The following is a 23,766-nucleotide window of genomic DNA, read 5'->3' on the forward strand; positions in this document are numbered from 1 at the left end:
CACAAACCGATTATACTTGTATAAAAGGGGATGTGACAATAAAAACTTGAAACTTGAAACTTGAAACTTGAAACTGTTGTTGTTTTATATTGTACATACGTGTTGCTATTCTATTGTCTTCCATGTCTTTTTTATGTTTATCCTGATATTTGTACATTTGTAAATTCCATGTATGTACGACGAGTGTAAGTGAAACCAGAGTCAAACCCCTTGTATGTGCACACACGCGTGGCCAATAAAGCTGATTCTGATTGTGATTTCACTTTTATCATTTTGTTGAATCTTGAGAATAAACATTGCATAACAAACTTCAGTAGATCGCTGGAGATCTTGGCACACTCAGCACTATATTTTCCTGGACACTTTAGATAGATAGAGATAGATATATACTTTATTAATCCCCAAGGGGAAATTTGTCGAGTCAGTAGCAGCAACACACAAGAATAAAAAACCAAAACACAAAATATAAGAAGGGTTAGGGTGATCTGGCAAGAGGTGAACTGTTGTAGAGCCTCATAGCCGTCGGCAGGAATGTTCTCAATATGGACACCAGTTTCTTCAACGTCCTCCTCTCCACCACCTGTTCCAGGTGCTCCAGCTGGCAGCCGATGATGGAGCCAGCCTTCCTAACCAGTTTGTTAAGACGGCTGGTGTCACCGGCTCGATGCTGCTCCCCAGCAGACAATGGCAAGGATCGAAGCTTTCTCAAAAAAAAGCATCTCCCCCCTTCTTGTACACAGCGTTGATGTTGGCCTTCCAGTTCAGTCGGCTGTCGATGGAAGACGCCAGGGTACTTACTCCTCCACCATGTCCACGCCCACCCCAGGACACTCAGAGGTGTAGGAGCTGTCGCCTCCTGAAGTCCACCACCATCTCTCTGGTCTTGGCCACGTTCAGCCGCAGTGGTTCTCTCTCGCCCACTTTACAAAGTCACTCACCACTGCCCTGTACTCCTCCTCCCGTCATCCCTATACCGACCACTGCAGAATCATCAGAGTACTTCTGCAGATGGCATGACTCCGTGTTGTACTGGAAGTCACTGGTGTACAGGGTGAAGAGGAAGGGAGACAGAACAGTTCCCTGTGGGGCTCCAACATCACTGACCACCGTTCCAGACAGCACACGGCCCATTCTGACAAACTGTGGTCTGCCTGTGAGGTAGTCAGTGATCCAGGAGATGGTGGACCCACACCGGCCACCCCCGCTTCTTCACAGCAGCAGCGGCTGGATGGTGTTAAATGCACTGGAGAAGTCAAAGAAAGTGACTCTCACAGAGACACCGGTTCCATCCACCTGCTGGAATTTCACTTTGGTCACTGCCTTGTGTATATATGTTGTTTCCTCTGTATATTTAGTATTTTAGTATTAGTATTTAGTATTTAGTATGGTTATTGTGTTTTGTGTTTTATTTTGAGCTTTTATTTTTATTAATGCTCTAATGTGCACCCGCTGCTGTGATCCTGAAATTTCCCCACTGTGGAATTAATAAAGGATTATCTTATCTTATCTTATAACATTATCAATCTGTCAATGCATTTCCATTCTCTTTTTCATGAACTTTGATTTAGTCTTGAACACATTTCTTGTGTCAATAAATACATCTGAATTAGCTTTGCATTGACTTTGGACCTTTCTGATCCCTTAATATTTGTTTTTGAGCTTTATTCAATTCATTGCTGGGAAGAAATAAGGTTCCCACCGAAGTCCACTGAGCTAAAACCACCTCCATTTTCCTCAAACAAATATTTGACACTTTTTCTGGGAATTGAAAGAGAAAACAATCTGTTTTTTCTCTCTCAATTCCCAGAAATTGTGTCAAATATTTGTCATCCTAATATATTTTCTATTTATTCTGTGATTCATTTACCCAAACGCCATGTCATAGCAACCAATGTTTTTGTGCAATTCTGTATTTTTTTGGGGGAAATTGCATGTTGATTGTGGGATGATTTCATGTGAGGAATCTGGAGCAGTTTCATAAAGTTTATGACCTGGCTGAGACTTATCGTCAAACAAATAAAAGGCCAATGTCCGATTAAGCCACGACCCGATGTTCTGCTTGACTTGGGTGTTTTTCAACTTTGTGCTCTGTCTTGATACAACTCGTGCTTCATTAAATGTATTAAGACCAAAGATGTTGCATTAAATCAAGTACTACATTCACTCCTGTCAGTTTTTCACAAATTTGCATTTGTTAGCGACCATTATGATATTGATCATATGTAAAATATATATAAATATGCCTTCCACATCAACATGACTAACGCACAAATACGAAATGGTCGAACTTTGCTTTCCTCAGCTCTCTTGTAGCAACACAGATGAGAAGTGAGTTTTGTGTATCAGATTCCCACCGTCCAAGCTGTTCACATCCTCTCCGCTGACATGAGCAACCCTCAGGGCTCAGTTGCCAAGCAGGTCACAGTGTGCTTCAAATCACTCCCAGACGCCTCTTTCTCACAGACGCAAATGAAAAACAGAAGGGGCCCCCTCCACTTCCTGTAGAGCCAGTCCGGTGGTGAAATAAACCTCCTTGTTACTTACAGTGGAGATGGAAATTGATTTATTGGTTCAAGCAGCAGCATCAAAGACAACAAACATGGCATGAATTCCATTTTCTAAAGATTTTCTATAATGAATTGCTCCAATGGATAGTGGTACAAAAAAAAAAGAAGAACAAACGTAGCCTATACAGATATATCCTGTTCTATTGAACACAAGTGTACAACACACTTCAACTCAAGAAGTGCAAGTAATTGTATACACAGCACACACACTCACACACACACACACACACATGCTAACTTACAAACACACACAGGTTTACATGTATTAACATATCAAATAGTATAAGGCAGTATAGTTTTTGGAAGTGGATATGATTCACACATCAACAGGCTACCGATGATATGAAGCTACAGACTGCGCGGCACGCTCCGATGACACGCCAAAGCGTCAACCAATCAAATGTTTTTGTTCCAGCCTCAAAGAATATGCCGCTGGCCAGTTCTCAGTGCCATGTGACGCCATAACTGCGTCGACCGGCGCTTGAGTAAAATATCTACGGTGCCTCGTCATCAGTGCAGCGATCCAACCTTTGGCCTGTTTTGTCGCTTTTGTCGTTTGCAGTGTGAACATAGGATTAGATAACACTCACGTGTACGTTTGTGAAATATAACGCCAGTTAGCTCAGCTTAGCATAAAGACGGGAAGAGTGAAACAGCGAGTTTGGCTCTATCCGAATGTCACAAAAGCTGCCTATGAAGCAATAAAGCACAATAATTAAACATGTAATATCTTGTTGTGGTTTTTTTCTGGTTAAAGGCAGCGAGCCGCCGTTAGCTTAGTGATTTCTCCAGCTATAGTTAGCTTCTGGTTTTAGCCAAGCGGGAAAAAAACAACAATAGTTGATTAAACACCTAAAGGCAAGTGGTTCGTGGGTTTTTAATCATCCTTTGTCACCAGTTTTGACACAGCAGAGTTTCCTTTCTCTCCAGTATGTATGCTAAACAAGCAAATCCTCTCTGGATGTATCGCTAAATATTGATCGTAGGCTACAGAGTGGTATCATTCTTCTCGTCGAGCTATCTCTTGGGGTATTCCCCCCAAATCTCTCGCAATTCCTTTGATATTTGGACCGTTTACCACCACCATTTAAACCTCATTGGCCCATGTCATTACCCAGGTAATGTTGTCAGAGTGAAATACTTATTATTAATAATAATAATAATAATAATGTTATTACTGCAATATAACACTTTATAAAAGTGGACAATATACATATATATTCCATTGGTTATACAGGCATAAAAGTCACAAATATTGTTGAGTATGATTGTTAAAATTCACAGTGTAGAAAAGCTATTTCCTGTCTAATTCCTGTCCATTTGGTCTATGGTGATATCTGACCTGTCATAATGCATTATCTCATATTTATCATTTGCTCCACGTGCTAAAGAACTACAGAGTTGTAGTTTATCCACTTTAAAACCTACAACCCTGTATTTATTTTTGTGCCGGTGCACTTTGGCTTATTCTGACACCAGATTTGATTATGTGCTGAAATCTTTCATTGTTTTGTTACCAGCAGCTTCTCATTTCTTAGGATCATGGATTCAGTAAACAGAAATAGGGTGTGTGTGTGTGTGTGTGGAGCGGGGGGGGGGGGGGGGGGCATCTTTCTGTGAAGAGACATTTTCCCTCTTTACCTGACCTGATCGAAGCAATGGGAAGCAAATGAACTTCTAAACCTCAAAACCTCCATCGAATTATACCACAAAGTAGCTCAATGAATAATGAGTGTGAGTTAGATACACTGTGCATGTTTAATGGAAAATTAATAGTTGTTCGAGTCGGTAACACGCTCTCCTGTTTTCCAACATCAATGAGTGGCAAGCTCCTGCTCATCCCCTATCATTCCCTCTGACAGCGAGCAGTCTCCTTTTTCCTTCCTGTAGCTTTGCGCCTCCTTCCCAGTAGTGCTGCCCTTTACAGGAATAGCACGCGTTGCTACTGATTGAGAGTCATTTATAGTCACCGCTCAGCTGCATCCTGTGAAGAGTCCTCGTCCTCCTCATCCCGCTTTCCCCGTTCTTCTCTCATGCTACAGCGTCACTGTCCGTGGGGGTGGGAATACAAGGAGTGTGTCATCGGAGGTTTAGCCCCCTGAGGCGCTCCGGGACACTTCAGAGCATTGTGCGCCAACTCCATTATTAGTTCCTTTTATCTCCAGTTCCTAGTCCATCCCTGCCAGGCTCATTTGTTGCTTCAGTGGTTATGATATGCATTTATATATTCAAGGGTGTGCATTTGTTGTATTTAAAAATAAGCTGCTGGATATATGGAAGTGCTTGAAAATAGAGATGATGTGAGTCGAGAGGTCAGTCGCTGTCCTTCCTGATGCTGCGATCAGCGTGGACGTTGTTGGGCTCGGGGCTTTTACACTGGATACTGGTACCGTTCATGGGTCCGATGCTGCTCAGCTGGTTGTCAGAGTAACACCAGCAGCACAAACACGACTTGAAGACCATGTGAAGAGAGAGAGAGAGAAATTAGTTCAAGACTAGTTTAAGAAGTTATGAAGCACGCTTATTATCGTTCTTGTCCGTGGTTAGATGAGAGGATTGACACCACTCTCATAGTTCTCTGTTAAATGTGAAGTTGGAACCAGGAGACCCGTAGCTTAGCTTAGCATTAAGACTGAAATCAGGGGAAAACAGCAACACTATAGCTGGATTCAAAGGTAAGCAGATCCATCTTCCAGCAACTATAAAACTGACTAATTATCATCTTGTATCTCATTTGTTTGATCTGTACAAAAGCAGAAGTGTAAATATTAGTGCTGTGAAAAATAACGCGTTAACTCAGTTAATTAAATTACAGGATTAATTTGGTTTTTTTTAAAAACGCATTTAACGCATGCGCAGAATGAGCTTCCAATCCGTCTGTTGTTGGTCGTCTCGAACCAGCAGCATGTCATTCTGTCTCTAGTGTCGCGTAAACACGACTCCGATCTCCGTCTCGCCCGCCGCAGAGCTCGGATGCCGGCGGGCGCACTGGTGAGCAAGTTATGTGCCCCCCTGTGTATAAATGCAGGGCTCTCAAGTGTCACGCATTGAGCGTGAGACTCACGCATTTCGGTCTTAGAAAGAAAGCCCCCCGTCAACAACTCTTCTCGGAGCTCTTGCCTGTCTTGAGAGCCCTGTAAGTGTATACAGGACTGTCTCAGAAAATTAGAATATTGTGATAAAGTTCTTTATTTTCTGTAATGCAATTAAAGAAAGAAAAATGTCATGCATTCTGGATTCATTACAAATCAACTGAAATATTGCAAGCCTTTTATTCTTTTAATATTGCTGATTATAAAACTCAAATATCCTATTTCTAAATATTAGAATATCATGAAAAAGTATACTAGTAGGGTATTAAACAAATCACTTGAATCGTCTAATTAACTCGAAACACCTGGAAACACATTTTCAAATGTTTGATTTTGTTTTGCTGTTATAAATCTTTTTTTACTTGGTCTGAGGAAATATTCAAATTTTATGAGATAGGATTTTAGTATATGTGATTAATCATGATTAATCCACAGAAACCTGTGATTAACCTGATTAAAATTTTTAATCGTTTCACAGCCCTAGTAAATATGTCACGTTACATTCCCGTCTTTAAGCCACGCTATGCAACCGTCTGATGGGGACAGCTACTCTCTAGTTTGCTCCGCCACTTCCCTCCCACAAATCCTTTAATGTGCAAACTGGAGACCTGGTATATCTCCGGCCCAGGTTCGTTTGACAATTTGCAATGTGTGACCTCAGCGCTGCAAAGTGAAAACATAAATCACCGGTCTGCTTTTACATGATGCCGAAGGAATGTCATCACCATCACAAACCCCTGTGTCGTGGACAAAAGGCCTGAGTTCAATGTTTGCTTTACTGGCCAGACTAAATCTGTATGTGTGTGTGTGTCTGTGTGTGTGTGTGCGTGTGTGAGATAAAGAATGAGCGTTCGAATGTGTAAAATACATTAATATCCATGTGTTCTGGGAGAGTTGTATACCTTGAAGCAGTTTTTAAACTTCTTGCTGACAAAGAAGAGGATAATGGGGTTGATGCAGGAGTTGATTGTTACCAGGTTGATACTGAAGTAATCCAGGACCAACAGGAAACTGAAAATAGTAAAAAAAAGAAGGAACGGTGATTTTAATTAGTTTTATAGAGAACTGAAAAGAGGTTTTAACCGTAAAAACCATTGGCAGTAAAAAAAAGAAGAAAAATAAATACTTAGAAAATGTACAAACGATACATTTGATAAAAGTCTATTCATTGGACTTTTTAAAGGCTAAGGTTGCTGACATTTTCTTCGCCCACAAAGAAACATAAAAAAAACTCTTTCTAAATCACAGAACGGGGCCATGTTATTTGCATATTCCGCTTGCTTTAGATCAAGTAACATTTGTGTTTGACAGTTTGTTCCACCAATAACTCACTTGAGCAGCTCACAGCGCTTCTTATCATTCTGGGAGTAAACCATCTTCTTTAGGATCCTGCTGAGGTGCAGTGGGAACCAGCAGAGGGCAAAGATCAGGACGAGGCAGAAAACGGCCCTGGCCACCTCCCTCCTCTGCAGAGAGAAACAACAGGTGTCGTTCCACCATTAGAGAGGAGATGACTACGTTTGTGTAATCAAACAGTTAGAGGTTAGAAGCATGGGATAAACACTGCCGAGTGAGCCGATGGAATTACACTCTTGAAGAAACCTGAATCAGTTTATAAAGCCACATTACACATGTCCTCGGGCTGTTAGTGAAATAAACATCCGACCATACGTCAGTTTATTAGAGTTACAGGCTGGTAATTAGAAGCATTGTCCGACCTGTTTGAGGTGCTCACTGAGGGCTATCCGAAGGCTGCCATCCCTGCGGTTGAGCATCTCGCAGGTCATCAGAGTGTAGAACACAGCGGTGCAGGCGAGTGGGACACAAAAGTAGAAGCCAAACAACCACCAGTCCTTTGCATCCCTGTAGAACTGCCAGAAAACAAACACATGGTATATAGTCAAATACACGGTTTTGTTTTCTTCCTGGCCCCGCTTTGACTCAGAATGATGATTTCAAAGATCTAATTGGACCTCATACTACTTTCGGTTCATTTTGTTGTAATTGCCCATGTTTTTATTGAAATTAAGTTGAAAGTTGTTCAAATTATTTGGCTTGGTCAGGTATGATCCCAGTAATAATAATCTATGCTTATGTAACTGAACCGGACCAGACCACCCCTGCACTGCAGTGCCAGTTCAGTCCATGTGAGTGCTACACGTGTGCATGCCGTGAAATAAGTCTGAAAAGATACACTTTTGCCCGTCTGGCTCACCGTTGGTTGTAAACAACATTAAAGGTATGCTTTTTAGAGACAAAAAATGACACAATTTGACAAACATGACTGAGCTGTATTTGACAATTTCGGTTAATAGAACCCACAAAGCGACGTTTGGAGGGAGAACCGTTCAAAGACAATGTTCTATTTCATTGCTTCACTGGTGCTGTTAAGAGGCCAGTTTTTTTCCAGACCTAAGCATTTCATTGCTGATATCTGAAAGACATTACTCCAATTTCGTACATATGGAATAGATGGACGCACATGTGGCTCAGCTTGAGGCCCCAGATTTCAGTTCTAAGTAATTGCACTCGGCCTGCAATCAATTATGTGCTACAAGGATGTGAAAAGGTCCACGATCCCAGGGAAAGAAGGTACACACGGTGTATCTCTTAAAGTCATACTCTACTCCAAAACCTTTTCGTATCATATACTCACATGAGCCAGTATGTGAGGATATGATACTAAAAAGTAGATAGGCGATTTTTAATGGATAGTGGGTAGTGGTATATATATATATAAATATGCCCCTATAACCAAAATAGCACATCCTTATGCCATTAAAAACACTCACTAACTACAAACAAACAATATGCTCTGAGGACAACGCAAAGCTGAACTTGCACTCTCACTTTGAGGAGTGTGCATGGAGGTGGGTTTCTTATCTTCTTAGTCCAGAATGTTTTGTCTATTTAATGCACAATTCAAATCTTTCAGGGTGCCTTGACACAATGTACTACAGCACATCTTGGCCTTAATACAAGCAGAACACTGGGACACAAAAAGCGCTAAACAGCGATGCTCTTATCCATGAATGATAAAAGCTAGCGTACCATCATGAAGTCCGTTTTGGGGTTTAGCATGCAGGTGCGGATGGTTTGGTTCCTGTATTCGAAGGTGATCATGTCGAAACCGATCGCCTCCGGCACGGCCAGGAAGAACGACAGCAACCAGATCGACAAAATCTCGATGACTGTGAGCAGAGGGATGCCCACTCCCTGCACTCTGCTCCAGGAGGCCACGGCTCTGTACCTGTGAAGGGCAGACAGAGGTTAAACATCTGGAGGAGGCGTGTTCAATTGATTGGGTGGTAACGAGTAGGGGGAGAGTGATTTACTGCAGCACGGATGGTTCTAATGTAGCACTCCTGAGAATCAAATTAAAAGGATAGACGTATATAATGTAACACGATGACCACTTTATGTCTTGATATTAATTGAAACTTTCGGCGTGTGCTCTATCATTGAATAGAAACCAGTAAAGTCATCATTTACTTTGTCTCTCCTGATTGACAAAGCTAACAACATGTTCCGAATGCAGGACAGCACACCAAGCACAACAAACTGCTCAGTCAGCAAAAAATATCAAAATGTTAGGAATTAATGAGTCGAGATGATCAATTGTTTAGTTTGAATATGTAATATTTATATTTATTTGTGAAGCTTCCAAACAGACCGGCCCATGTTGGCAGAGAGGTCTGTCTGCCGGCTTGTGTTTCCCACGCACGGAACACTTGTTTGCTTGTTTGTTTCATAATGGAAACCACTTGTCGAAATGTTTTAGTAAAATCCTGCATCAAGATTTCATGGCAAAAACAATATATTTTTCATGACACATTTGAATTTCTCTGTTGAACAACATGGCGGCATTTATATTTCACTAAGTGGTAATGTATCTACCTTTTTATATTCCGCCAACATTGTAAAGATACAAAAGAGACTCAAGTACTTAATACACACACACACACAATATGCTACATGTTTCCTGGTCAACAAATCTGCATGCAGTCTTTTTCTCATACGAGAGTCATTAAATATGTCTTCCTGGTTGAACCTCGGAGTTTATTCAGAGGCCTCTTAGATGCCACTAAGCTTCAGCACTTCATGATCATCACTTATTCAATAGGGAATTTCTATTAAGATATTAATAAAAATAAAAAATTCAAATATAAGTTGTCTGTATACTCGCCATCAAGATATAGCTTTTGATATTCCCATTAAATATACATATAAATGCACATATCGTGCACGTAATGTTTCGTATATAATACATGATGTAATAATTCCATTAAGGAAGAGCTCATCACGCAAGTTTTCAATACAGAGGAAACAAATAAAAAAGCACAGAGATAAATAACTTCCCAGTGTTGACATTTACCAAAAGTAATCATCACCTCAGCCAACCGAATTTTTGTTTCATTTAACTGGAATTGAATAAAAAATGGCACGTTATATGAATAGAAAACATTTGTGGCACATTGATCCAAGGCAATGCTCTCTTGAGTAAAAGAGGGATAAGTCGACATCATCCAAATTGATTTGGTTGAGTTTTTTCCCTCAAGGATTTGACTGTTTATTTTCTCTCATTCTTTTCCGGCTGGCTTTACAAGACCATGTCACCTTAGAGGACAGTTGCTACTTTTCATGTCTCTCAAAATGATAAAAACACAAATAAAACCACCTCTATTAGAATAAAACACACTCACAATGTCCAATACATTTTGGAGAGTGACGAATCCCAAAAACCGAGTTTAACGTTTATATTTAAAACAAACACCACATCATAGACATTACGCAAACTCTACTAATAATGTATTTAGGTGGACTCTTTTGAAGTTGAAGCAGGACTTATGCTTCAATGTTTTGCTGTCAAAGCTCCGGACGGGACTGAAAGAAGCAGTGTGGCGTGTGAAAGCGCTGACCTGTCCACGCTGAGGGCGCACAGGTTGAGGACCGTGATGCCCACAGAGGCTTTCTGCATGAAGGGCACCAGCTTGCACAGATACAGGCCGACGACGCTGTTGTCAAAAGGCCAGCGGGACGCCAGCAGCTGGTGGGAGAAGCACAGACAATAGCTGTCACATCATCATAATCACATGTGTAACAGCTTTTATTGATCAATATCATCAAATCCTTGTCTGGCTGAGCTCATGTGGCAGTACAAACAAAGTAAGTGATTTCAATAAAGTAATCCGTCTTCACAAGTCCTTTGGGAGCAGACTTTTTTTGTTTTTTGTGATCTCACTTCCGTGACTGGGTTCATGCGAGCGCTCTCAATATCTATTTAAGGCAATTTCTCTGCAGATGGAGGCGCTTCAAAGACCTTTCCACGTCATCGTAACGTCAGAGTGAGTTTAGTCTGACAAGGACCATATGGAGCTCATCAGCTGATGCAACTTTGCACGACTTCAAAACGTTAACATTTACTGCAAACAGAGGAGCCACTTAAAAACTCTTTTGGTATTGCTTCCGTTCAGAAAAGAAGTCGAGGCCGTGAGAGTCGAGACCTCCGTCTAAGAGGTCTTTTCTTCCCACACGATGCAAACTGCGTTAAACGCGTTTCCCAAAGCCGAAGCCAGAAGAAGGGCTTCTTGGTCGTTTTGTTTATTCGTGCTGTTGAGGTTTCTCAGGAGCCCAGAAGAGCATCTGGGAGGGAATCGTTCTCAGTTTATAAGAAGCTGATTATTTTTGGAAATACTGTCAGAGGAAGTGAACAAGGCGCTTCAGCTTGGTTTCAACATGGTAGACGTGGCTCTTTCTTTGTTTGTTTGTTTCCCTCTGTAACTTTTTGCTTTTTTGTTTCCTTTTGGAACATGTTGCTGTGCCCCCAATTCCAGAGTTAATTCTAACCAGGTGGCTTTCTCATTTCTTTCTTGCAAAATGGCGTCCCACAACACGTTGGAAAGATAAAGTTGACCGACGACTCCATTTTGCTATCGTTCTTGATTATTATACAAAGCATAACATTCATTGGCGTAAATCAACTCAAGACAGGAGCCCTGAGCGCATTTATTATCACGAAACGCTTCATATTTATAAAATTCATACTGCTAATAGAGTAAAAATAGTTTTTTACACTAAAGAATGAGTCACACTTTTAAACCTCACTTTTATTTGTATCGAACATAATAGATGGGGCTTTAATGAGGGACTAAGTTCAAAACTCCTCAAGTGATTTATCACCGATGTATCACTTGAGGAGTGATTTATCACTGAGTAACACTGGGCACTACTTCTTCATAAAACTTCTAGATACGGGTCAGTGACTAATGTTCAGGGTCAACTCAAGGCCACTGGCATGTGTGACTGCAGCCTGATTCAAGTGTTTGTGTAAGCAGCCATATGCCTGCTCCTCTCATCACTGATCTGCCCACACGAAGAGAGATAACGCCGTCCGACTGATTACACTTTCCCGTCTATTTGCGCGCTCCCCCCGCCCGTATTCCCGTCTGTAATATTCCACGTTATCTCTGCGTATCGCCTCCGTTGCTGCGCTGCTGCATTTCGTCATATCAACACGGAGGCCTGTCACTTGGCAGCTTGGCTTTTCGAGCTGATGCCACGACTTTAATGAAGCATGCATCGACACAGTCAAAGTTGTACCTTGTATACATTGATGGGTATATCCGTGATGATGTAGATGAGGTCCCCCAGGGCCAGACTGGCAATGAGGGCGTTGGGCCCGTTCCTCATGCACTTGTTGTGGTATATAATCCTCAGCAGGGTGGCGTTGCCGACCAGGCCGACCACAAACACGATAATGGAAATGAAGGTGTTGATGTACTTGAAATAGCTACTAATCGAAGTGGGTTTGACGCACCCCGGAATTTGCATCGGCATTTTTACAACAGTGTTATTTCCAGATCCCACGGCTTGTGCCTCGGCCCCCGGGGCCCCCAAGTGGAGGCCGGGCCCCGTGCTGGGACTGGCGGTGCTGTAGAAACTCGGAGACTGGAGGGTGGAGTGACGAGGAAGCCTGGGAGAGAGTCCTCCTCTGCTCCAGCTCTGTTTATCTGGCACATTCCTCTGGCTGCCATACAGGCCATTAGCACCAACACATGTACAGCTGGGGTGCCCATTATGGAACACATTTGGCGCTTGGGTTTTACTGATTGAAAGACGGTACCAATATTTCTCTGGTGAGAAAAGAGAAAAGAAGTTGTTGACATTTCCAACAGTCGCATTTGGCCAGCAGTAACAATCTAACCAAAGAGGGAAATGATATATCAGTTACGAGAAAGATAAACAGCATTACTGTCCCTTCAACAGCTGTGAGGAAGTTTAAAGACTTCTTCAAGACTTCTGTTCCCACGGGGGAACAGATGGGAGATGCCAGGACCAGTTAGAGTCCCACAGTTCAGGACGAGGCATCAGCAGAGCGCATTGGGCATCTTGTCTGTTACGGCTTTGTGTCAATAATGTTGTAGCTACGCAGTGAAGCTGCGTGTGTTTCCAACTGAATGATTGTCTCAGTTTTTGCATTCTCCCTCTGTTTCTAATTTAGAAAGGTTTAAACATGTGGTGACCAAACAAAGATAAATATTTTTTTTGCTTGAAAGAAGTGCTGCTGAGCAGATTTCCTGTCAATGTTTTGTCAACGCAACACATGGAAGGTTAAAATAAAAAATCGGATGAAGATCCAAGTCTACAAAACAAAATTTAAACTGTAGTTATACTTTGGAAATCCCCTTTAGGGTTCATACTTAATGACCTTCACCTTCACTGCATCCACACCGAACAAAAGACAAACGTTCTGGACACAATCTGAGTAATTCCCTCCACAAAACTCCTGGCGACTAAAGTTTCAAACTGTCACAAGGATAGTGAAGCCCTTTTGTCATCATGTCACCGGCACAGGCAACTCTCCTCGCCCAGAGTTGCTCCTGTTCAAAGTCCCAGCTGTCACCAAGTACACAAAGAACAATTTAGCAGCCAGCCCTTCAAGTAGCATCACAGTTTAACATCAGCATGACACTGCTGGGATCTGTGACAGCACGCAAACTGGTCGATCCATAAATAATAAATACATTTGGTTTTCACCTACCGCTTCTAAAATGTCTGCCTGGCCCCCTTGGAAACCGTCAGGCAAACTTTCGGCTGAAGCCCCCAGACATCTGTATCACATCACATGAGTAATTAACGCACTATCAAAGCCGCACCGTATCCCACTTGGTTTGAGCAATGCAGCCGTCTGCTCGGAGGTGCCTTCGCATTATGGCTCAGAGTTTCCTGTGGAGAGGTTGCAGTACGTCTGTGTGTGTGTGCGAGCGCGTGTGCGTGTGTGTGTGTGTGTGTGTGTGGTTATGTCTATCTCTGCATGTGTGTTTGTGTGTGAGACACTTTGACTGGGTGGGATAGCAAATCTCCACCTCCCTTTGGTGGACTAGCCCCCCTTTCGAAGCACTCTACCCCCCTTCCTCACCTCCACCCCCCCCCCCCCCCCCCACACACTGAGACACGCACATGCACACACTCCCCTTTCTCCTCTCTCTCTGCTGACAGTCATCTCCAAAGCACAGCAGCACACGCACACACACACACACACACACACACACAGAAAGGGGCGAGGGCATCTGGGAGCCCAACAGCCCTTCAGTCTGCCCTTTCCTTAAACCCTTCCTAGCTTCTCTTTCGACCCCTCTCTGACTCCCATGATGTCTTGTATACTTTACTTGTAACTGTTTCCTCACACGAGAGGCAGCGGAGATTAGATGTGAGGAAGGAAATCACGGGGAGGTCAGTGTCCATGTTGTGATGTTACCTCATTTTAGAAGGAGGAACTGAGGCGGGAAGTGGTAGCCAACTAAACGACTGCCTCTACTTTTACAGACTAACCACATCACACCGTCTTACTCTTGCTAAACGTGACCTTCCCATGCAGTGTGGTGATGAAGCTTTATATGAGCTGTAAAATGAGGTTAATCACTTGGTGCTAAATTCAAACGTCGGGGGAAACGTGGTTCACTCGAGATGAGCTCACTCTTCAATTACCAAACACGGAAATTACAAAATATGAACATCCTAGAAAAGCCAACGTGGTGGTTTTCCTTGCGTGCAAAAACAAAACAAACAACAGACGCAGACAGACAGTGAGATGACTGAATGTCTGACAGAGGAGAAGACCGTTCAATGGAAAGGGAGAAGAGTGCTCCTACATCAGTGTCCATTATGTGCTGAGAGCAGGAAGAGGACTATCAACGGCATCCCAATTCGTCTTACCCATTGACAAAGAGCTGACACTGCAACTGCTTAAAGGGGAAAACCACTCAATTAAAATATTAATATGCTCTCGCTCCTGGCAGGCAGAATTCAGTTCATATTTGTTGAAAACTGCCAATGATCCACTTAGTACATTAAACAAATCAATTCATGTACCTCCTTGATATGATCCATTCACATAGACTTCGCCTTTACATCGAACCGAACTTCAAGATAGTCAACCAGACATCTGTATAATTCAAATCGGATACGTTTACAATCAGCTCAACAATTATATTAACCCATACTAACTTTTATTCACATGAAGATTGTATCATAATATCATGTACAGTATATCAAAGTAATGCAATCTCTCTCTCTGTCTCTTTCTTTCTCTCTGTCTCTCCATCTCTCTCTCTCTCTCTCTCTATATATATATATTTATATAGTTATATATATATATATATATTTATATATGTATATACATTTTTCCCTGGAGCTTCAGTGTCAAAGGGCGTCCACTCAGACTCCTCTGAGACGGCTCCGTGTTTGACTTTGAAAGGTTCAGTGCTGATGTGAAGCCACACCTTTTGTGACCGGCTTCTTACCTTAAATCAAGTTATCCAAGCAAAATGACAAAATATGTTTTTTTATGGTAAGATTTGTTGAGGGTTACACATTAAAGTGACTCAACGTTGTACATTTCAGCAAACCATCAATGCTGTGCTTATGAACCTTTGAGGACAGCATTTTGGATTTACAACTTTATATTGTAATGCAGGCCTTGCAGAAATAATATAGGCTGAGTATAAACCATATGACCATAACTACATGAACTGGTATACATTATATGATTACTTTGCCATTATAATTCAAGTTGAGAAGGAATCATGTTGTATAACACAAATACTTACTATATATGTCATGCTTTAAAGATGTACAATTTAACTTTCCCATGCTCCCTCCCAGAATGTATAGGTTCAGTGTTTATGGTTCATTTGCAGGTTCTTTTTTCCTACACTCAAATGCGACTTAATTGGGTAATGCTAATATTTACAGCCATTTAAAATTAAAGCGATCATGTTTTCTTCAATTGTACTCATGAATTTATCATGACTTCTGAATTAGTTATGGTCAGCAGTGGCGAATATTTAATTTATTGGAACGCGATTTGCGGAAGGCATCTGATTTCTTAACCCCCCCCTTCTATTTTTCCAAAGTCCCATGATTGTTGGCAGCTTCTGTAACATTTTAACTTTTGAGGGGGTAGTCGAGTCTTTGTTAGTAAATCCATAAATATATAAATGATGAAACCTTTACCTGCTCCCAGTAGCTTTGGCTTTCATGTTGTTGTTGTGTTGTTGTTTGGATCGTAATCAGGTATTAATGCCATGCCGTCTGAACTCAAAGATGGCAGGCTGCCTGGTAATTCATATGCTTGTTCTCTGATGGCATCTGTCGAAGTGTGCTCTCTGCATATTGGTACATACCCTATGGGAAATTTCAATCCAGCCCCAGCCTGAATGGGATGTAAGCAATTTCTTAACTGGGACACTTGCGCGAAAACAGAAAGAAAAGAGAGAGAGAGAGAGAGAATAAGTTTGAGGCCAATTCTACAGTGACAAGCAGTGACAGAATTAAGAGGGTTCAGTATACTGCCTGGCTTTATTAATTTGGTACATATGCTCCGCACAAACAAAAAGTTACAGCGCGAGAGGAAAAGAAAAATGTGAATCTTGATGGAGGATTTTTCATAGTAGCCTGATTAGTGCAACACTTGACTTCATCAGAAATTAATCAATATAACATGAACAGACTATCCTAATTAGGGGGAGGGAAGCCTTGTCAGAGCATTGATGACGATATGTGATGCAAAGTGCCCCGTGGAGAAGTCTGTGTTCTCCAGGATGTGGCTGTTGTAAAGTTCCTGCAACGTTCTTTACTCTGGCCTGGAGTTATCTAAACGTGTGTGGGTAATGGAAAGTGACCCGAGGTTATCTATTAACACAACTCAACTATGATAAGTCCAAAGACACAGCTAATTCTGGGCTCTTAGAGCTCTCAGATGATTATCTTTGAAAAAGTGTTTTCCTCAAGACCATCGGTCATAAACATAAAGCATGGGCACAATCACGATAGTTTTCCTCTCTTTTCTCATCTCCTGAGCTATGACAAAAGGTGAGCTCTTAGCGATACACGTAACCGTGTAAAACTTACATATCACTCATGTTGCAAGAAACTATGCTGATTAAATTGTTGACATCACAGAGATTATACATAGCACAAACTAGAGGTCCTATCAGCAGCATAATATTTAACAAATAAAGAGAACTTGAATTACTGCCATTATGAGTTATGTCATTGGGTTCCCCGCCACAATAGTGCATCGGGTGTATTTTGCACTTCAATCTTTCTTGCTTCATATCTTATATCTGCATTCCAACTCGACAGCGCCTTACAGTTCCCTACCACTTCCAAAGGATGAGTCAGTCTTACTGGCATCAGCAATGCCAACTGGAATCAGGGAGGAGGTGAGGCTGAGCATAAATGGTGGAGTGTGATTGCCAGTTTGAACATCATCGTTTTGAATAGAAAGAACATTTGTCGGAGATTAACACAAATTGCAATTATGTGCTGTTATGTTTTTGCAAAATGCTCAAAAGGCGGATTCCCCGTGCCTTGCGTAGAAAAGATGTTACTGGCAAGTCTATAAAAAACTGAGAATTTCCAAGATTAAAGTAACAAATTCATAAGCAGAAAAATCATACATTTGCGAAAAATAAATCTTAAATGATTAATTTAAGAGAAAATAATCCCAATTTAAATTCCGTTGGTATATATTATTATGGTAAGGATGGCCTTTGAGAGTCAAAAGTCCATAAATATACATACAGTATACATGTGTTCATCCTTACCTTTATGTTTTATGGTAAATGTACAACTTTAATTTCTGAAATAGTGAGATTAGATTCTCAGAACTTTTCCCTCTTTCAACGGCTCCATAATTATTATGTATTCTCTTATGTCCCTAATACGCTTTTGTATTGCATAAAACATTTGCCAAAGATGACAAATACAACTTTCTGTGCCTGGAGGTTTCTTACAAATGATAAATTCATTAGTTAATAAAAAAACCCTGAGAGACAGGAATCTTGCTGTTATTGTTCTGCTAGAAACCATTCAGGTTCTCTGGAGTCTCTTTGGGGCTTCAATAACATCATTTGTAGGAGACAGCATTGTCCAGGAGCAGTGTGATGTAATGTGACTTCAGGCCTTTGGATCTTTAATGATCTGAAGTAACCGATTGTAAAGCTGTTATAAACGTTCATGAGAGCAGTAACTTACAGCCAACAGTTAGTTGCCCCACCTTTTTTATTCTGTTATCACCGGCTGTCTCAAGGTGACTGTGACGTTAATGTCAACTTTTTGATGAATCATTGATCCAAATATGTCATCCCGGAAGTATTACATGTGCCTCCAAAATGTTTTTATCAAATTGAAATATAGTTTCACACGGTGTTTGAAATACACCAAAGCTTTTGGGGAAGCACTATTTCTCGAAGGAGGGAACTGTACACATGCATGCACACGCGACATGATACACCCCCCTGAGAGCACAAACATACTATCAATACATTTAAATTCATACAGAACATTTTTTGTTTTTTGAACAGCTGCAAAGAAAAACTGTAAAACAATGAAATGTCAACGCACAGCGGACACGCAAGGGTTTGTTTTACTTTGTGAAACAAGGTCGCATCCGACGACAAACACTGTCAAATGTTGGTCGACAGTGTGTTGGCACATGCAGGAATAGACATTGTGTTATTAGACAAATTATAGAAACAAAAAAAGTGCAAATGAACAAGAACTTTGACGCGCTTTTTACTATCAGTCTATTATTTATTTGAGGAAATGAAGGATACGGGAAAATATGAATTTATAGAGGAAATAAAATACGAGCGGATTAAATATAGTTAAATTAGATAGTCAGTATGAGGACAAATATATATGTATATATATATACAGTGGGTACAGAAAGTATTCAGACCCCTTTACATTTTTCACTCTTTGTTTTATTGCAGCGATTTGCTAAAATCCAAAAAGTTCATTTTATTTCTCATTAATGTACACTCAGCACCCCATCTTGAGAGAAAAAAACAGAAATGTAGAAATGTTTGCAAATTTATTAAAAAAGAAAAACTGAAATATCACATGGTCACAAGTATTCAGACCCTGTGATGAGAGTAATATATGACCCTTGAGCAGGTTGATGATGATACACTAACCCAAGATCTGACTACTGAACCAATAATGACTTTGCAATTTGTGAAGAGAACAGTTCTGAAATTATTTCTACGGAGCAAAATATGTTCTGTAAAAATGATGAATGGCTTTTCATTTTCCAAATTGTTGCAGTGATAAACAGATCCAGTGCAACACAGTAACTGATAGTGGAGTCTTTGACATGGCACTTACAGCCGAGACACATTCCTGCTTACAATCTGGCTCCTGCCGGACAGACCCTAACCCCAAACGCTGATAAACACAAGCGTCTGAACCCATCGTACTGAGCTTCCCCCTATCAGAAAGCCCATGAGTGCATACTCAAAATGTCTGCAGCATAATTAAAACTGCAAACAGGACTGTTTCAGATGTTTCTGTGTTTTTTTAAATTGTTTTTACGGTTTTAAACATAGATATCTCCACATCTCAAACTGCCACTGAAGCCGTGATCAACACTTTGCAGTCTTCACTTCAGGTAGGTTACGTTTGGAAAAAAACCATCTGTGGACAATTTGGACGTGGCGCGCTGCTCGTAAACACAGCTGTGAAAACCCAGTGGCCAAAAAACTGAAGATAACAAACCTCCGTCAAGAGAAACTGATGGGGCTTTCCTTGATGAACTTCCAGATGTGGCTCTGTTGGAGCTTGTTACCTGATAAAGATCCATTATCAGACAACAATTTGAATGTATTTCACATTATAACTGCACACTTCCGCTTGGTGAGAGCAATGATTTTCTGAAACGAGGTTGTCAGAAAAGAAAAACCATTAACCACGAGAGTTCGATGACAATTAATCCAGCTTTACTGCCTGCAGGCTTTCCTCCCATCTCTTCCCAACTGTCCATCATATCCAGTTGCTATTTTAATTGGAACAACGTCCTGTCTGACCCCCCCGCCTCCCTCCAGAACACTTAATCCCTCCACTTATTTCCCTTGATTGCTTGCAGTGTTGTTTTCTGCTTTGATGTAGGCCGTTTGCTCCGCTTGTTTTTCTCTCTGAGACTTATTTATGAAACTACTCAACACAATGTCCAGTCTGTTTATGAATACTTAACATTTATAAAAGAAGTGTGTTTAAATATGTCGCATTTGAGAGTATATGGTAGCTAATGGGGCCTCACCGAGAACAATTTTTGCTTTTGACCTCAAATGTTAAAATAATATACCAGATTACTCACGTCCGTGGCGATGCTTCAACTTTCTACTCACAGACTTTCTATATGAAGACTGCATCTGTGAAATATAATGGTAAGCTAAAAGTCACGTCCAGGAATAGTGCCACTACAGTCCCACTATGCACAAGAGTAATCACATTTCTATTTTCGTGTTATAATGGGCTAATAACAAGAAGGATCATTCAAGCATAAGTCTATTCCTAACACTAGGACAGGTGCACATGCACATGCTTATGGTATTGTGACACAATCGGAGCTGTGCTGTGTGTTTCTGGGCCTGTCTTCGGCAAAGAAGCTCACCGATTATTCTGTTTTTCTGCAATTTGAAATGAGCTTTTTCCTCTCATTTAATCTTTAAATATGGAAAGGTAAGGAAGCATGTTATATTCTTCAAATTGTTAACAAATCCCATAAACCAATCCAAACCAAACAATCCTGTGTAACCCTGTGTAAATTCACTCTGCACCTTAAAACTCCTTTGTTCCCCAACAAAACTGTAAAAACACATTGATGAGCCACACTGGGTGGCATGGTGTAACATTCTTACATAACAAACTCCAAGTCAACTTTTACTTTGGGGTTCACACGGAACACAATCAGTGGTCTCCTGGGTGAAAGTCCTCTATAAATTCGTCTTGTTTGAGTCCTGTTTGTTAAAAACTACAGTGTCCAGCTTTTTAAAAAGTATATGCATTTTCTTTTCTCTTTAAAGTTGAAGTATAGCTCTGTGTTGCCTGTTTTTGAAGATGCATATCTTTAGCAGGAATGGGCTTCAGTGCCAAATCAAAAAACACTCAAATATGTCTTTTAATATAAAGGTCTTTTTATGGGATTTGCTAACAATAACAACGATATAAAATAATGTCAGCATTATCCTTTTAAAGCCGGAGCACGGATGACCCATATTCATGAGGTAAATAAAAAACCACCAGAAATGAATACACAAGACTGAAGCTAATCAGTGTTTCTAGATGTTTATTGACATTGCATGTCATCACGTTGTCGACGAGCTGCAGTTGTGCAGACTGTGGTTATCTCATAAGACCTTTCATGCGTGATACATTGCCTTTGCTTTTTTCTTTTGTTTTTCCTCTGTGACCACAGGGACTTGCTGGCCTCATCTGGCCCCTCATACTGTATGACCTCCTTCTGAGTTTTACTCCTCCAGCAGCTCCGCGGACCTTATCGCTCCTTCTTGTGCTCATGAGAAAGGGGGCTGTCAAAGGTTAGAGGGCAGACTGACACCATCTGGCACTGATTATGTCTCTGATGAGATGCCGAGATATCACATGAGATGTGTCTTGAATGTGTATTTGTGTGTTTGCGATCTGGGCAGAGCACATTATAATATGTTTTTTCGGTCTGTTGATAATTTATAAAGGCATGTGTTTAGATAAATTATGTTTTGTTTTTACTATTCCATTTTTTCAATACCCCCACGGTTTAATAAATAAGCATGAGGCTCAAAAAACAGATAAGACAAAATCTATAGAAACACTAATACCTTTGAGGCCTCACATGTCAAAATTCACGCATAATCACACTGATTAGCTGTGATTGCTGTGATTCATGGGATATGCATATCTAAGCACCACTCAGATCAACTAGCCCCAAGCACTAAGCTGACCTCTGACTTGTATAATGGGACCCTCATTCAGCCCTGAGGGTCAAAGCATAGTTAGAAGCCCACCTGTGTAGACAATTAAAACAGGAAGCTCGTTTTCAAACTGAAACACAACCCTGAAAATATCATTTGAATGTGCAACAGCGAATAGAAGAATCCAAGATGATTGTTTATTTATCTATAGTGATAATACTTTACAATATAGCATGCAAAACTGTTTAGTTACCTCTCTGTTGACAAAGTTAAGGATTATTTATTAATTGATAATGCTTTACAGATCTGGTTCACAATGCATACATAACAAAACATTTGCATTGCCAGGTTGTGAGCATCAGATTTCACAAATCTTAAAATGTACGAATATTCTCAAACTATCCACTTTTATCCCCTTAAACAGAGAGTACAAAAGCATCATTTTAGAATCGTAGTCCTAATATTCACAAAGCGTTGGCTCTGCTTTGGCCTTTCTCAAATCGGGTTGATATCTCTTTAGCAGCTAAATGCTCTATTATATTCACCGGCTAGTTGATAATATATCGGTCTTCAGTTTGGTGCTGGACAGGTTGTGTACAGTGGAAAAGGTTATGCAAGCTTCTCCTCTAAAGAACCATGGAGATGAAATAATGAGAGTGAACCCAAACCAAAACAATCAGCTGAAAAACACTTACATGCTCTCACGTGCTAAAAGGAATTATTCAGGGGGATATTTCTCTGCGGCTTTATTGATTTACTCTTCATAAGTGCAGCTAGCTAAAACAAAAACAACAATAGCTGTTGTTTACTGTGAATCTGGCAACCCTTTCTGCGTTGCAGAAGTTATAAAAGCTTCTGATTGTGATTGATCTCTGGTGCATGAATATATGATGTATTAACCTTACATGAATCACTAGTGCCAAGACATTTCAAAAAACTTTTATAAGACGTTGCGCAGTTCTAAAAACAAATCCCCCGCCCTATAGGGGCTAGTGGTTCTTCACGTATCGCTCATGCAATCAGTCAGTGTAGACTGAGTAATAGCGACCGAGCCTCCCCATTGGCTGGTGTTTCCTGCCCTCGATGATCAAAGCTGAGGAAATGGGCAGTGCCAGGCAGGCCGGGGCAGGGCTACCCGGTGACTTACTCTATGCTTGGTACGATTAACTGCCGACTCCCTGCTTTTATAAGGCTATGTTCTTTCTGGGGTTTCTCAGAGGTCACCGGGTTGATAGAGACTGATGATGGACACAGTTTACGTCCATCCATCCATCCATTAGCTTCCGCTTATCCGTGGCCGGGTCGCGAGGGCAGCAGGCTCAGGAGAGTGTTCCTGACGTCCCTCTCCTCAGCAACGCTTCCCAGCTCCTCCTGGGGAACCCCGAGGCGTTCCCAGGCCAGACGAGATATGTAATCTCTCTGTGGCTACCTCTGGGCCTCTTCCCAATTGGACGTGCAGGAGGCATCCTCATCAGATCCCCCGAACCACCTCAGCTGGCCTCTACTCGGAGCTCCCTCCGGATGTCTGAGCTCCTAACCTTATCTCTAAGGCTTAGCCCCGCCCCCCTACGGAGGAAGCTCATTTCGGGCCGTTTGTATCTGCCACCTCATTCTTTTGGTCATTTTCCAAAGCTCATGACTGTAGGTGAGGGTCAGAACGTAGATGGACCAGAACGGTTCTGTACAATGCCAACTGCACTAATAACGCTGCACCGGACCGCCTGTCCATCTCACGCTACATTTGACCTTCCCTCGTGAACACGATATCGAGATACTTGAATTTCCTCGCTTGGGACAGGGACTCCCTCCCAACCCAGAGGTTGTGATATAGCTTTTCCAGCAGAGGATCAT

At 41.3% G+C, this 23,766-nt stretch overlaps 1 protein-coding gene across 1 annotated transcript; it reads right to left on the bottom strand.

Moving 5' to 3' along the window:
• Positions 1-2,546: 2,546 nt before the first annotated feature.
• On the bottom strand, positions 2,547-13,945 carry ednraa (endothelin receptor type Aa). Its single transcript, XM_056409838.1, is given in 10 exon segments — positions 2,547-5,018; positions 6,562-6,670; positions 6,992-7,125; positions 7,378-7,530; positions 8,711-8,909; positions 10,579-10,706; positions 12,260-12,624; positions 12,627-12,792; positions 13,374-13,555; positions 13,701-13,945. Coding segments are annotated over 8 exon segments (1,347 nt in total). The 5' UTR covers positions 12,748-12,792; positions 13,374-13,555; positions 13,701-13,945; the 3' UTR covers positions 2,547-4,880.
• Between the last annotated feature and the right edge of the window lie 9,821 nt (positions 13,946-23,766).

The sequence above is a fragment of the Pseudoliparis swirei genome, chromosome 24, assembly GCF_029220125.1.
Source record: "Pseudoliparis swirei isolate HS2019 ecotype Mariana Trench chromosome 24, NWPU_hadal_v1, whole genome shotgun sequence".
NCBI lineage: Eukaryota > Metazoa > Chordata > Actinopteri > Perciformes > Liparidae > Pseudoliparis > Pseudoliparis swirei.